This window comes from Cinclus cinclus, chromosome Z (genome assembly GCF_963662255.1).
Source record: "Cinclus cinclus chromosome Z, bCinCin1.1, whole genome shotgun sequence".
Classification (NCBI taxonomy): domain Eukaryota; kingdom Metazoa; phylum Chordata; class Aves; order Passeriformes; family Cinclidae; genus Cinclus; species Cinclus cinclus.
The window spans coordinates 28,277,543-28,294,281 of NC_085084.1; the positions used below are offsets into that span (position 1 = coordinate 28,277,543).

General features: G+C 38.6%; 1 protein-coding gene across 1 annotated transcript; it reads left to right on the forward strand.

Annotated features, from left to right (window-relative positions):
- Positions 1 to 463: 463 nt before the first annotated feature.
- TNFAIP8 (TNF alpha induced protein 8) lies at positions 464 to 4,233 on the forward strand. Its single transcript, XM_062513297.1, has 2 exons — positions 464 to 480; positions 3,080 to 4,233. Coding segments are annotated over exons 1-2 (567 nt in total). The 5' UTR covers positions 464 to 479; the 3' UTR covers positions 3,646 to 4,233.
- Positions 4,234 to 16,739: the final 12,506 nt, after the last annotated feature.

Below are 16,739 nucleotides of genomic sequence, written 5' to 3' on the forward strand. Positions count from 1 at the left end.
AATATACTGAACATCTCCACTTGCAGATGCCTGGTGAATGTTTTAACTTCTTCTTGACACTTCACCAGTCCTCTCAAGTCACAGGACCTTTCTTCTCTGTCCCTGTCTGTGAGTTGTTCCCGTTGTCATTTGGCAGGAACAGCCCTCAGTGTTGCACTGCTTGCTCAGTGCTGCAATTTCCTTTCAGCTCTCTCTTCGAGGAAGTGAAACCACCGAGATGTATTTTTGCATTTTGAGGTGCCAAAGCAAAATGAAGCACTGCAGGCAGGAGAGAGAGGTAGCTGAGAAGAGCTGCCCTTACAGCAAGGAGGAAAACCCCATATTTGTTCCGTGGTAGCTTCTGACAATGTTTGAAAGCACATGATAAAGTGTGCGCTGGATTTACCAGAGTAAATACACCACAGGCCAGTCTTCATCTTGGGTATTTTTCTTCTCTTTCTGCTGTCAGCAATAAAAACTGCAATCACGTTAGATGAACAAGTAAGTAATAGTTTTACTGTTATTTAAGGAAGTATATGTGTTCATTCTCAAGAAGCTCTATAATCTTACTGCTTAAACTGAGTTTTATTCAAGCTGTGAAATAAATTTTAAGTCTTTATCGTTGGTAAGGAGGAAAAATTCTGATTATAAACTAGAAAGAGTTAGCAAGTTCCTTTTTTTTTTTGATTGGCTGAAATACTGAAGTGTGAAATGCACGAATTTAGCAATTAAACTAGAACTCATGTAACAGCACAGGGAAAACGAAGCTAACTTCTGGTGTACTTACAGCAAAGTAGATAGAAAGTAAGCCATGCTGGATAGCCCCAAAACTTGGACAGATACTAGGAAAATACCATGAAGACTTCAGCAGCTTTTGGAATGGAGCAATTCCTGTTTTGGTTAGCAAAGGTAACTACATGTCGAGCTGTGCTTTATAAGATGTAAAATTATGTAATGTATGAGGGTTTTCTGTTGAAAAACTTAAAAATATTTAGCATACTGTACCTGAGTATTTTGCATGACTTTCTGGAGGCAGGTTATGTAGATTAGAAAAAATAGAATTGTTCGGGCTGGAAGTGCAGTGGAGTGTTCCAGTGTGATAATATTTTGTAAGAATGCCTGCAGCATCCGGGGGAAAAAAATGCTTAAAAATACAGGTACATTGTATCACGTAAATTTTTTGTCTGCAAATTTTTCAAAAGATAACATTGAAACAGTAACTGCTATTAATAGGAACATCAATATCTGTGTACACTGTCAGAAAGAAGACCTCATGAGCATTAATAAGAAGACTTAAAGTCTTCTTGAAAGTTCTGAAATAACAATTGATACTCCTGTTTTGTAAGGGAAAGAAAGCTGTCATTCATTGGTAGGTCTTTGTAAAGCATTGGCTCTTGAGTTCTAGTATTTGACCACCCTTTGGAAATTTGGATTAGTTTTATTCTAATAGGAGCCACTGCAGTCTTAGCTTTAAAAACACAGAAAGCAAATCACATATTTTCAGTTCAAAATGACTGCTCAGCATCTTTAAATGTCTTCCTGTATCTTTGTGGTTGAGAAGTGTGTCTGTCTTGTGATCTTGAGTGTTTTGCCCGAGATTGTTAACAAGGGGTTCTTTGTTTTTTTGAGTGTCCTCTTGTAGAAAAGATTTTTTTAAAATGTGCTCAGACACTTCATACTTCAAAACAAAATGCTGATATGCATTGAAAATTTTAACAAACAAACCTGCTTGAAGGTTTATGGGATGATAAAAAAAGGAGCTTGTTACTAAGTTTCTCAAAGATACTGTTGAATTAAAAGTTCGGATTTGTGTTTCATGTCATGAAGGACAAGTTTCGTGTATTTGCTGTAACCCCTGAGGCACCCTACGTCTGAACACACCCAGCTGCCCACATACCTGCAGTTAAGAGGAAACCTTTTCCAAATTCAGGGACTTACTGTCTGACATCTGCAAAGTTGATGTTTTCATTAAAAGGAAAAAAAAAAAAAAGTATTTCCAATCCCTGTATTTGCTGAACAAACCTTTCATATGTATAGTAAATGTAAACAGATTTAGTCTTCCTTTGCCTGTCTGAAACTCTAGGAGAGCTGCAGCACAAAGGCAGCCATTTCCCAGACAATTCTACCTGAAAATACCAACTCACATGTGTCTTCATGGAGAGTGCTGCCAAGGGAGTGTGCTTTAAAAAATTGTTGCTGACAACAGAACACGTTAACATTTCACAAGTGAGGTTTCTGAGGCTATGTTTGGGTTCTTTTAAGTGTCTAAACAAAAATGCAGACCAATCATTGGGTGTATTAGTGCAATCAAACATAGTTTTAGAGGTGGAAATGTGAGCTAGGATCTACTTCACTGGTGACAGAAAGATATTTTTTTAAAAGGTTATGCTCACAATTGTATTATGCAAATCCCTAGAAAGTAAATGTCTTGCTTATACTGCATAAAGTGTAAGACATAATGTTAATCTCTACTTGCTTTTCTTCTGAAAAGTAGTGTCTTCAGATTCCATCCAGAGAATCTCAGTGCTGTATGCTGACCATAGATTTTTGTCCTTTTATATTTCTACATGGATATCTATAGATATGCATAAAATAGATTAAAAAAAAAAGAAAGTGTGGTGTCTGCATTCACTGATCATGTAAAATGCTAAACAGGAAAAGGCTTTATAATGGTTGCCAAATTGTTACCTTTATTTGAATAGCAGTGGTTATTTGTCATGATGTGGGGGTAGTTCTAGTTTCAGATTTCCTTCTGAATGCGAGAATCAGGTTAGATTTCTCATTCATCTGATAGAATAGGGCAGTTTCATTGTCTCAATTTGAAATTCCATCAATCCATATATAGAGAGATCTTTTAAACCATTTTGAGCAAGTTCAGTTGGTATTTTCTCAAAAGTAAAACAGTCCGAAAGAATGTAAACCTGAAGAGAAGAGAATTTTAGGGATTTAAATATGGGGGTTTGTCTACGACTACATTGCATTATTTTTGTGACACTTAGCGAGACTATCACGAATGTATAAATATAGAAATATTCCTCAACTTGCTGTCTAGAGACTGTCTGTTTGGAATTACTGACTGCATACTTTTTTCTTCCTCTAGTGGCCACAGATGTCTTCAACTCCAAAAGTCTGGCCATTCAGGCCCAGAAAAAGATCCTTGGAAAAATGGTGTCCAAATCAATAGCAACTACTTTGATCGATGATACAAGCAGTGATGTTTTGGATGAGCTCTACAGAGTAACAAAGGAATATACACAAAATAAAAAAGAAGCAGAGAAGATCATCAAAAACCTCATTAAAATAGTCCTCAAATTGGCAATTCTCTACAGGAACAACCAGTTTAATCAGGATGAAATAGCACTGATGGAGAAATTCAAGAAGAAGGTTCATCAGCTGGCTAAGACCGTGGTCAGTTTCCATCAGGTGGATTATACCTTTGACAGGAACTTCTTGTCCAAACTGTTAAATGAATGCAGAGAGCTGCTTCACGAAATCATTCAACGTCACCTGACTGCCAAGTCACACGGACGCGTCAACAATGTGTTTGATCACTTCTCTGATTGTGAATTTTTGGCTGCCTTGTACAATCCCTTTGGACCTTATAAAATCCATTTGCAGAAACTTTGTGATGGGGTCAACAAAATGCTAGATGAGGGGAACATATAGGTACTTGTATTAGAGGTGACTGCCTATGAGTTATTTGTAGATGGAACACTGTTGATTTATGAAGGAATAAGGGAGCTTGCAAAGAGGGTTTTTTACATGATGACAAATCTTTCCTAAAATCTTTAATAATTGATTTCTTACTATGCTCTATTTGTTGCTATTCACAGTCCATCTGGAAGAAAGACCACATGACTTTTTTTACTGTGCTTTGCCTATGGAAACAGCTTGATAAAGACAATCAGACAAATCCAAGAAGAGTTCAAGTAGAGTGAGAGTCTAGCAAGATAGACATACAATCCAAAACAACATGCTGTCAGACAATCTGCATCTTTCATAGATTTATGGAATTAATTCTAAATTACTAGAATCCAGTAATGTTGGTAACAGACTATCATGGTGATGGTGAACTCTGTAATTTCTTTAATCTACTTGTAAAATAGACATATATTATTCAGTTATAGTCTTTTATGCTCTCTGCACAGATAACAGCTTCCTAGTGTTGCCATTACACAACATTGAGTTTTAAATGAAATCAATGATGCTGTCACATAGAGTCTTAACAGCAGTCTTGTGCATCTCCAGCTCAGAGGTGAAAACTTCCTGTCTGCAGGGAAGGATCTCCCAAGTTAGACATCCTTGTAGGCCTGCACAGGTGCTTGCTTCCTTTGGCTACATGGGGATTATTTGAGGAATAAGCTACAGGAAAATAGCCGAACTGGGGAAGAGTATTCCCAAGAAAATGCTTGTGGTACAGAATTTTAACTCTGCCTATGATAAGATAAAACACGGTGACTTGTTTGTGCAATTCCTTAAGATATTTAGAATTCTGCTAGTGGACTCATAGAATCAATCATTTGGGTTGGAAGGGTCACAATTCTTTTTGAAAAGATGTGAGTCAGTATATTTGATACTCTAGTCTGATGTGTATGATGATGTGAATTCACCAAAATTGATAAATAAATTGCAAACCAATTTCCTTTGTGTACAATGAAAGTAGAAACAGAAATTAGTATTATCATTGTGTTATATACTATTTAACTAATGGAAAAAATGGAATTTTAAATAATTTTCTTTTCTTCGTTTCTTACTTCCTACCTTTTATCCTTCTTTTTTTTCTTCATCTTCTCTTTGCCTTGATATTGGGGATAAAAAATGTGACTTTCTAGACACTGTAATGTACTTAAAAGCATGAAGTTAATACATTTCAAACAGCCAAAGACTTTTTGTCAGGAAGCATATAAAGAATTTGCTGTTTATTTAATTGCCAGTGTTTTTGCTGTTTGCTGTGTCCTTTTGTTTTAATGAGTAAACCAAAGAATATTTGCACTCCAAACTTTCTCTTGTCTTCTTTTCCCCTTATCATATTTTAAATTCTAAATTGTGCCAGCAACAAAAGCATTGCAACATCTGACATATGGCTTCAGCATTACGTATGATTTTTAGGAGAGAAATTTGAGGGTTATTCAAGTCAAGTTGGTCATTAGGCACTCAAGATTCCTGAAAGTGCGCCAGAGAAATGTGTTCAAAATGTGTACTCATTTTATGGAAGATTGATGTGCTACTTGTCTGGAAACAACTAGGAACTGATGTAAGGACAGTACACCAGAATTTGTCAAGAAGTAACTTACTAGGTTGACATCTGAAGGAATATCATGCAAGAACCCTTCCCTAAACAGTAGGAATTTACTGTTTAGGTGCTTTTCCTAAACAGTAAATACACTGTGTTTCTGTCCATCAGAAGTCATGTATAGGGGTGCAACAAAGAGAAAATGACACAAATTGTGAAGTGTTTGGTTTCTGGTGTGTTTCATTTATCTTCCTACCTAGAAGGAGAAAGCTGTTAGTTTTCTTTGCCGGTTCTTCCGCCTAGGGTGAGAATAGAAAGGAATTTGACTTCTAGCAATTAAAGAAGTTTTATCTACAAATCCTATTTTTAAATTATGTCCTACTGTAAGGAGGAGACAGTACCTTTTTTAGAACCAGGTGTATTACATGTGTGTACCATGTAAAGTGAAGAAGATTGTCTTTGGTCATGAACCAGAATATTTTGATTGCTCAGATTTGAATTTTCTCTGGGATAAAAATTGCAGAAATAATCTTTGTACATTGATAATTAACACCTACTTACACATATATGAGTCATGTATATTTTTAATACCCAGGATCTTCTTACTGAGCTGCACTGTCTGGCCATTTACTTGTTAGAAAAAGTGAAAATTGCCCATGGATATCTGATTATAAGCATGAAAACTTGACAGCTAAGAGAACTTAGGTTTAGCTCACATTTTTATGAGATGCTGTAACAATGGTTCTTGTCTGGCATTCATTTTGAATTACAAAAAAATGAGTTCCATAATGATGAAAGAAACCAATTGTGTTGGGTTTCCAAACTTCTGACATGACATAGCACTCAAGCTGTATACTTTTGCAGGTTTTTTTCCTGCAGCATACATAAATAATAGTTTTGATTATGAAAATTCAGAAATAAACTGACAGCATTTTTGCCTGTAGTACACTTGTATGAAGGCATTGACCCTCTTGCAGAAACTTGACATAGTCAGGATTTTAAAGAAGGTTACAGTGGTACTGTTTAATTAGGGGGTAGCATAATCCCATAATTTAGTGTTGCAAAATTGATAATACTGTGTTTTAATAGGGTAATAATTACTAATACATTAAAATCCAGTCATCATAGATTCATTTTACAATGGGCATCTACATCTCAGTACCTCAGGTGATTCATATTATTAATGTCTTTTCAATACTTAGTTAATATGTAAAGCCTAATGCCATCAAAATACATCAAAATGTTGAAATTCTGGAACTTAATTTTATAGCCTTCTAGAGACATTGACATAGTGCTAAGTAAGACTTTGGATAATTTTTATAAGATGTAAACAAACATGATCTCATCCATATAGTGAAAACAAAATATAGGGAGTTTATCAGGGCTGTTCTGTGTGGGCTTTTGGCCACCTGTTAATTACGTTTGTATGCACAGACAAACAAAAAGACACAATTGGGTAAATTACAAACCTTTTTCTTGGCCTTGGGTTCTCTTGAGATTTATCTCCATTTAGGAGGTACAGAGATCATCAGGAATCTGGAAGCTTTCAGCAACTGATGTGGGGTGATTTGTGGTTTGGTTTTGTGATTTTTTTTTCCCTGAAAGGAAAATATCAAATAATATCTCCTCTAAAAAAAGATTCAACCCCACCCATAAATTCTTGTAAACAATGGAGTGAGAAGATGGCCAATTGCTTTCTCATATCTCTCCCTAGTGAGATTACACTTTCCCAAGAAAATAGGGAAGTGATTGTGATGGCAGTTGGCTTCAGTTGCTTTCCAGCCCCTTCTAGCTGTAATGGCTATAATGTAACTTTTTAAAGGTAAACTGGAATTCTGCATGTAGCTCTTCGAGAGATCAGAGTCTTGTCATTTTCAGTGTCTGGCAGAGGAAGAACCACCCCACTTCATTGTCAGAGCGGACAGTGCTAAATGGTAGGATGGTAAGTTGTATGTTGTGTGGTCTGGGATGGTCTCTCTATGATGAGCATCGGCTGGCTGGTGACCACCTACCACAGCTTTCCATTGCCCTTTGCTGCCATTCTGAGCAGCTGACACAACTGGTCAACTCCTTTCCTACTGTTTTTACCCCAGGATTACATTATGTGGTAACCTTAGGAGAGCGGTAGATAGACTATATTACCTGCTTCACGTAATGAAAAAAATGAACACTGCTTTCCTGCTTCGTTTTTTTTTGGTTTTTTTTTTTTTTTTTTTTTTTTTTTTTTTTTTTTTTTTTTTTTTTTTTTTTTGTGAGGGGGGGCGGGAGTGTGGGAGGGGTTGGGTTGACAGTGTAATTTGACCTCTAAAAGAATAATCTGTGTCTTACTTTAGCTGCTAATACTGTTTTGGCTCTAATCTATAGCCTCATCAGTGTAGTAAGCATTTAGCTGTGATTTCAGTACATATACTTCTGAGCCATTTTTTTTACCTGAAGTGCTTTTGAATGTATTACAGAGGGTATACTTTCATATACATGAGATGAAGATTCCTGTCTGCATAACCATTTGCAGACAAACTCTGCTACAACTGCTTTTTATTGAGATTAGGGCAGGTCAGCCAACATTCATGGTTAAGTGGCAAACATCTGTGTTCTGGATAAAACCACTGTCAAAAGAGATTATAATTGTCCAGAAAAATTGCGTAACATCGTTCTTCTCTGCATTTCACATAAATGAAACTTCTTTTGGGAGGGGGAATTTTCCTATTTATCTTAAAACCAAATTGCTGTGCAAACCCACACTGTGACTATTACTCAGAAAGACTTAGTAATGTAGTTATTTTCAGTTTGGGGAAAAAAAAAAAGACACCAAAACCCAACAGAACAAGAAGCATTTGAAATAGGTTTTGAAATAATTATCCATTCTAATATTCTAATCTTTTCATGCTGAATTTTGCATACTGCAGTTGAAATTATATTGCAGCTTTGCAATTCATATATAGTATTAAATATTAGAGGTTAACGTGATTTTTTTAATGTCTATTAAAACAAAGGAATAGTATCTCCACACACACTATGTCAAAAAGCTTTCTTTTGCAGTTACAAGAGTGCTCAGTGTCCTGGTTTACAATACAAGATACATATTCTATTACCATCGGAGAAGGGTGATCATCCTTATCTCTGTGGGAAATGTCTTCTGTTAATGGGCCATTGAGTCCTACTGTAGAACTGATAAGATTACATCATCCCATTGGGAGATGCTCCAGCCAGGAGGACGAGCCAAGCCTTTCCTACCTAGATAAAAACTGAGGTTTAGAACGCCAAAGGCAGCCTTTTTCCACTGGATTCCAGAGGAAGAACCAGGTTTTTATCCACATCATCGCTGGACCCTTTGGAGGAAAACTGCACCAGCACCCTGACTGACAGGGTATCAGGTTGTATTCTGACTCTGTCAGTGGTTTTATTTTTATTATTGCATGTATTTTGTTTTTTTTCTCTTTTTTTTCCCTCTTCCCTATTAAAAATTGTATTACTGACTTGAAGTCTCACTAGTTTTGCTGTTCAAACCAGTACACTCAGTCTGTGTAACAAATCAATTTTTCTTAATGTTTACATATGGCTGAAGTGACCTCTGTTTTCTTAGTTCTATTATTTAGACTTCTGTTTTCCAATTCTAAAGTTGAGATTTATGGGCAAGATATTCCTGTATCAATGCACATTTTTTTTTTGTGAGCTTGAGGAATACAGGTGCTGATGTATATCTTCTAACCATCCGTAAATTTCTACTTGCTAGCACAACACCAATTTCTGGAGAAACATCCCTTACGGCATTTCTTTCTATTAGGGAGCAAATTGAAAAAAGGCGTCTTATAACTTTGGGAAGTACCATAATTACACAGCATCAAACAAAGAAGCAGACTTTAATGATTAAGAATAATGTAATTAAAAAGGTACTTTGCTTGCCCAGCTTTCCCAAGCAATCAAAACTTGTTTGCTATTTGTTGTTCTCACCTGTGGGAAAGTCTTGGCATGGTAGGTGGAGGACAAAAGCAGAGCTTCCTACAGTTACTGTGATTTAGATTTAAACTACTTTTACATGTAAGGCCTTCCACTGTCTACTCTAAAAATTTTAACACTGTATTTTAAAACCATGATTTTCATTGGCTTAATGATGAATTAATTCCTATTTCAGTTTGTATTAGATATTTTGGTTTAAAATGTGCTTTTATCATGCACATAAATACAAGCAGAAACAAAACAGCCGCTGGCCTTATGTATCATATCGTGCTCTCTAGATACCTTGGGGTTTTTTCATTAGGTGTTTTGTGTCCTATAAGGAAACTTCTTAGTGGATATAATTCTGAAGGTTTTCATAAATTCAGATCATTCTAAGAGAAAAAGTGTTTGCTTTTCACACAATTGTGCTCCAGTTTCTGCTGGCACCTCATGGTAACCCAAAGCTCTTCATTTGCAAGACATCTGTGGGACATTTTGAAGTACATTTTTTCAGAATTCATTTATTGCTGATTTTTCTGGCCAAGCTGCAGTAATGCTGCTAATGGTGGATAAAAAATATTGTTACTTAGGTTGTGTCAGAGTTTTCTAATACAAGGAGTATGGGGGTGTAGATGGAACAAATACCACCAGCCCTCCTTCTCTTATGTGGGAATAAAAATTAGTTATGCTCCATTACTAAATAGTGTTGAAAAACTTGGCTTTCTTGAGCAGGATTTATTCTTTTATTTGGGGAATCTATTTCAGTAGCTGGACTTGGCTAGGGTTCTGAGAAGAAAGTCCCCTGGCTGTTGATAGCCTACAGTTAATTAAGGTTTTCTGTGACATGAAAGGACAGCCTTTCCCCATTCCAGAAGCACTGAACTGATACTGTCAGCTTACTCCGCTGACTGGAATGGAGATACTGTGGTTTTTTTTCCTTCATTCTTTAAGGGGGTCGGTTTTATTTTTGTGGAGAGTCACAACTGTGTATGATCTGCTAGGCCTACTAAGAAATTGCAGAAATGAAAGAGGTGAGGCTTTGAGCCAGAGGGGGAAGAAGTGCGTGAGTCCAGGGACATGACATGAGATCAGCTGTTACTTTCAAGAGAGCTGGTTCTGTATCTCAAGGATCTTGATAATTCAGCAACAGAAAAATTATCTCATCCTTGGAACTAAAGTGAGTCTCTTTGCCTGATTAAAAAAGCTGTCTCAGTTACAGGCTGTCTTGATTTCAGTGGTATGGACACTCCCAAAGGTACATTTGCTGCGCCATCATATGAGAAACTATTAGGGAAATGTGGAAAGAAAAGCTCAGCACTTTTCTGGGAGGAAGGGCTGTGATGAGACAAAGATCTCATTAAGTTTGCTTTGCCATCCACACTGTGATAAGGACTACTACCTGCTGTAAGCACAGGCATTTCGCTTTGTCTAAGTAAAACAATATATTTAATCCTACAGTTCCAGTATCCTATGACACTGTGATCTGTGGTTTACCCTAAAGCTAGAAAAGAGGCTCATGCTACAAAATATGGAAACAGGGAATGAGGCCCTTTATAAAACAGTATCAAAGAAAACTAGTCTTTGCTACTGTTTGGAGTTGGGAGAACCTTGGCTGGGGTATTTCATCTTCCCACCTAATTTGTGATTAGGAGAGCAAGTGCTGAAGAGGAGTACAAGCAAGCTACAGGAAAAGGTGTTTATGTTGTTAGTTGACTGTTCTCCATCTTGCTTCTATAGAGACATCTATTCCATACTTCATGTATTCTTGACTAAAATTGTTCTTTACTTTAGTTGGGGAGGAATTCTCACCATGGAATACAGATGATTTAAACCTGTGGTGTTTTCGCTTTCATTTGCATTCTTGGGGTGGTTGGGATGGAAGCTGGCAGAGTGGGTATTTCTGAGAGACAACTGGAACTCTGGTGTTAATCCGGGGAAAATGAATGTATGTTGTGCACAGAGAAAAGTTCTGTAAAATTTGGATTAAGAACTGCAAAATGTCCATGGTGGCAGGTTGGGAGGTCATTTTAGAAGGCACAGTTTGAAAGTACTTACCTTTTGTGCAACATTTTGTGTTCCTTAAAGGAGCTGCCTGGCTTTATTTTATGAGCAGAACCTCTTGGAATTTTTAGCTGTTCAAAATCTCAGTATGGCTGTTAATTCAGGAAGCAACTGCACCAAATCAGTTTTATCAGGAAGCATTTCAAGTTTTCCATCTATTCATTAAAGATTCAGCTCATCTGTAGAATCTGTTTACTTATAACTTGATAATAGTGCAAATATGCACCTGATTTCCGCAGAAGTGTCACAGAATGTGACATATGGTTATTTGTCAATCTTTCTACTTCTTGTTTTAGTTCTCATTTTATGTCCTTCTGAGGTTTTGCTGTATTTTTTCTTTTTCTTTTTTCTTTTCCTTAAAGGGAACCAATTTAATGGATTTTTCATTAAGAGATAGTGTGGTTGTGTTATGGGAGTAACACCATAACCTTTTGCTGGCACCTCCCTAACTTCTCACCACAGGATGCATTTTCAAAGCCTTAAATATGCACAAGCAACTAGTTTCTGCTTTAAAAGTTTGTTCTACTACTGTGTCACTTCATACCTGCTCAGCAGTCCACCGAGCCCTGATTGACCCAGGGCTTTGGTATCCCTTAAATCCTAAGTCTCTGATGGAATCAAATTGAGAGCTCCCATAGAGCTCTGCTTGTGCCCCCTGCTTGAGTTTTGCACTTAATTGAGTGGTATGTGCAACAAATGCCAAAATTAATGTTTCTTGCCAAAACAGGGATATGAGACCTCCTGTGATGTAGGTTGTTGACAACAGCTATAAAAATGTTTGCATTTACATTTGCAGTTGGTGCATAAGAATGTGTGCACTGTTAACTACACAGTAGGCTGCTCCCCAACATCTCATCAGGAAAGCTGCTTTTCAGGTTCTGAAGATGACTAACAACAGATTCAATGGCAGAAAAATCCCCACTCACTAATTTTCTGTGTAGGCTCACAGAAAAATGAAAGAAGACAGGAGAATGAAGCTAGGATGGAAATACTACTATATGCTGATATTCCTGCAGGTGAAAGGAATCAATAGAAATGTTACATTCAGGCTATGAAGAATTCCTCAGTGGGGGTTTCTAAGTAGTTTTATGCAAACACTTTTACTGGGAGAGTAATTACTGTGGTGAGCTGGGCCATGCAGCTGGTTTCTGTGAGATAAAAATGTGGCCAGCTCAGGGCCTGAGACCCATCAGTGACCTCTCTGCACCCGCAGCCAGAGAAGGGCTGCAGAGAGGGAGAGGGGGAATGGGGAGGATGACCTGCCTGCAAGCAAGGTGTCTTTGGTCACAGCAAAAAACACCTGTGATCAAAACCCCAGGGACATTTAAAGCACTAAGGATATTGGGAGACACCATCTGTTGGAGGCCAGGCTTTTGCAGCATTCAGTGGAAGGTGCTACAGTTTTTTACATAGATTCAGTATCTAGTTCCTGGTCATGGAAAGAAATATCTTCCCTTTCAATCATGTTTGTAGAGAAGTCTTTGTTCCCAGTGAATAGGCTTCTGCAAATCTCCATGAGTAAAACCATTTAGCAAGCAAATGAAGAACTTGAAAATTATCTTTTTAATCCAAAAAGCTAATATAGCAATGTTAAAAAAATACAGAGTAAAAGCAAGTCAGTAAATTCTTTTATTTCCCCAAATGAAAGTTTCCAAGGTGCTCACCATCTCCAGCAGCAGACAGTAGAAACCATTTCCAATGGGATTAAGACTCTCACAGTAATCACATCACAGGCAAGTTTGTAAGACTTGAAAAAGAAAAGAAGCTCCACCCCATTATCTAACCTGTTAGCCAAAAGATGTCAGAACACCAAAACACCAGAACACCAAATTCGTTTCAGTGCACAGCACAAAAATTTACTGGTAATGAAAAGAATTTACATGCTGTAGTCATTGAAATGTAACAGAAAAGAAACATCATCACATTCAGTATTACAAGGTATTGTGCGGGATTTTGGGCAAATTTTTCCTGGTAAAAAATGTCAGAAATGTCAGTATAAATATTAATGACAAATATATGCTAGTGCACATCGCTCACTAAAAGCAAACTTGGTCCTCCTTTTTTGAACTGACTTATTTTGTTAAACCCTGTCTGGCTGTGTTTGGAATGTGTATATCCTGCTATTACTCTCGCACTATGACTCAATCACTGAAAACTCACGGTGGCACCTGATCTTGGTTTGTGGCTTGACACCTCTTCTGCTCATGTTTCCAGCACCAACACCTCACTTTGGTAAGCAGAACCACTACCCTCATACCTTTTTTCAAACTGATACAGATATTTTCTGACAGCTGTATGACTTTGAAATAAAGGTCTTCTGACTGCTAAGGGAACCCATCAAACACCTGTCCATACAGAGTGGTTCTTTTGTATTTTGTGTCTTTTTAATACAAGTTTAACTTTAAAAACATAAAATATAGAAGTGACGTACTGTCTCTCCAGTGCACTTTACTTTGTGTTTTATGGGAAAAAACACCAATCTGTTGAGGAAACTTTTAATTGTTTCAAAGTGTGAGCTCTCCCTTGATTCTAATCCCAGTCTATGCACAAAAATAAGCTAATACTAAAATAATAAATAATATTTTAATATTATTTTATATAATAAAATAATCTAAAAATAGCTGCAAAAGTTCTTGATTTGTTAACAAAGCCTGTTTATTTGTTATCTAAACAACTAATTCTGCTATACAAGTACCTCAGGGACAGATTTTATTTGGACCATGTAACCACTAACTTCTAAGCAAATTCAAGAGTAAGTCCTGTTCTTGAGTAGCCCATCATCTATTAAAAAAAACCAGGAGATGGAAGACTGTGGAATGTGAAAGACTAGAGCTAAAATAGTTTGTTCAAGATCATGAAAGATCTGGTGCTGGACAAAACCAGCACTGAAAATGAACCCAGTTCTCTTATGACTTGTTTATAGAAGCACCCATAGGTCTGATCTGCTCTAGATTAATACAGTTACATAGGGGATTATGCAAATAAAATTGGTACTGAAAAGATGACCACTCAATCCTTGTGGGCATTTCCTGCCTTAATTAGATGCTGCTCTCACAGCATCCTGGAGACTTCCCTTTCTTTTCCCAGGTGGGAGCCCAATCCCACACTGTAGCAACAATAAAATATTGAGTGTTGAGGCTGACCCAAAGCTCACAGATGTTAAGGGCTCAATCTTTTACTTCCTGAGGAAGAGCAGTTGCAATGTGACTCACCGCTCTGCCCTCCTCCCCCCCCCAGGAAAGAGGCTCCTGCCGCCCCGCACAGCACAGCCAAACCACAGTCAGTGAAGTTCTCTGCAAACACACCCAGCTGCACCGGGCCTCTCACCGATGGACAATTCGTTCTTCTACTGAGCTGCACTCAAAGGACATAGACAAACTTCGGAAGTTTAATTAGTTGTGAGGGTATTTAATGCCGTGACAGAGTAACACACCTCCAGTGCAACGGGTTGTTTCTGCTTACAGTCAAAAATATTTCCCACGCTTAAAACTTGTCATTGATTGTAGACTATTCATCTGATGCACGTTCCGCTGGCTGCCTTCAGAAATGTTTGTTTTCCTCTGGTTTCCAGTAGTTTCCCTGTGGGTGGCACTAGGAGTGCGGCACTTTGGGCAATCCTACCGTACCACGAGCTCGCTCTAGTGCCCGCAGTGTAAGCTGCAGTTGAAGCTTCCAAACCCCTGCGAGCCCAACTGTGTCGTAAAATCATAGACCATTCGTCTCTGCTCCCACTGTTTCTAAAGAAATGAATGCCACAGATGACTGGAGGTCAGAAATGATAATTTATTCTATTTTTGAATGGAATAAATATTCTGTTTATTCTATTCTGTCCAAATAGCTGTCGCTCAGGAAACAATCACCTTTCTTCAGTGTAGACAATAAAGCATTTACAGACAAGAAGATAACCAGGCAGCAAAACCATTTTTTTCTCTCTGTTAGCTCCAGAAATAATCCAAAGTTTATACAAAAGTTTAATAATGAATTAAAGTGCACCTGTGCAGAGGGAATACGTAGATGATTTCCCCAAAATGTATTTCTGCGCATTCCTTACATAAACCTCTGTTCCCTGAGCACCCACTAGATTTAAGAATTGGCCCTATGAAATGCCAGAACAATTACATTCTGAATAATGCTGTCTCGCACAACACCTGCAATAATGTAATGATTGTGTACATTCATATTTAACTCACTGGCTGGTTCAACTAAACACAATGCACTCTGCTAGTCTTTGTGCCCCACTCTGTTCCTCTGCTTCACCATGGGGTCACTCCCACAGGCTGCAGCTCTTCATGAGCTGCTCCAGCATGGGTCCCTCCCACAGGGTGTATTCCTTCAGGAGCAGGCTACTCCAGTCACCCATGGAGTCACAAATCCTGCCAGCAAACCTTTTCTAGTGTGAACCTCCGTGGGCTGCCTCACCATGGTCTTCCCTATGGGTTCCAGGGAATCTGCTCCTGCAGCTGGACCTGCTCTCACTCCTTCTTTACCTGGGTGTCTGTAGGGCTGTTTCTCCTTCAGCTTCACCACTATTCCACAATTGCTGTAAAACACATTTTATATTTTCTTAGACACGTTCCCACACCACCAGCGCCCCCTCTAAGCTCCTTTGGATCTGGTGGGAATGCCATGCTGGGCACTAGCATGCCAGGTGCCTGCACCCAGCACCACCCTCTGCACATGGGCAGCCAAAATCCATGGGGCAAAGGAAGGGCAGTGTATTGCACTTCCATTGCTCAGTACGGAGAGTTCCCAGGGCTGAAAGCAGTGCTTTCCATCGGGAAATAGTAAATAGAGGAAGAAAAAAATTGCACACCATGAACTGTAATATTAACACTAAATTAGTAACTGTGGATTAACTTTAAATGGAAGCATGATGTCTTACATTAGGGCAGCCTGGTCTTGCAATCCAGCCCAGCAATGTTGGACATGCAGACAAGATGGACCAGCCGCTCCTTCCCACATTTCACAGCCAGCCTGGGAAAGCAGGGCCGGGCAGGGCTGATCCTGGGCACGACTGCCTCCCTCCCGAGACTCTCCTTGTCCTCTGCAGCTCTTCCTTACCCTTCTCATCCCTTACTCTCTTCATCCCATCATATCCTTTCCTTCCCCCAACCCTAACCTGTCCTTTTTCCTTCCCTCCCCTCCATTTCCCATTCCTTCCTTTTGTATGGAAAATCACGCTGTGAAAAGCCGATGTCCATCAAGGAGACAGAGAAATCCCGTAACTTTATTCCAGTAAAGGGAAGGAGTTCACTGGGGCACATGCCCACAGGGTTTCACGTCCCAAGGTTTTGGAGGACGCAACCACCTTCTATCCTAAACTCCTGGTCGTATGATGCCCTCTTACTTTCCCCGTGGGGTGAGGTATTAGGAAAGCACAGCCTTCCCGAGCTGCACATCCCCCCTTGAACCTGGCATTTCACCCCAAAGGCCAGAAACCCAAACTTGTGCATACCTTGTCCATTCCAGGAGCCAAGCTGTCTGGGCTCTGCAACAAACCTGCTGCTTGCAGTCAATACCGACATTAAGA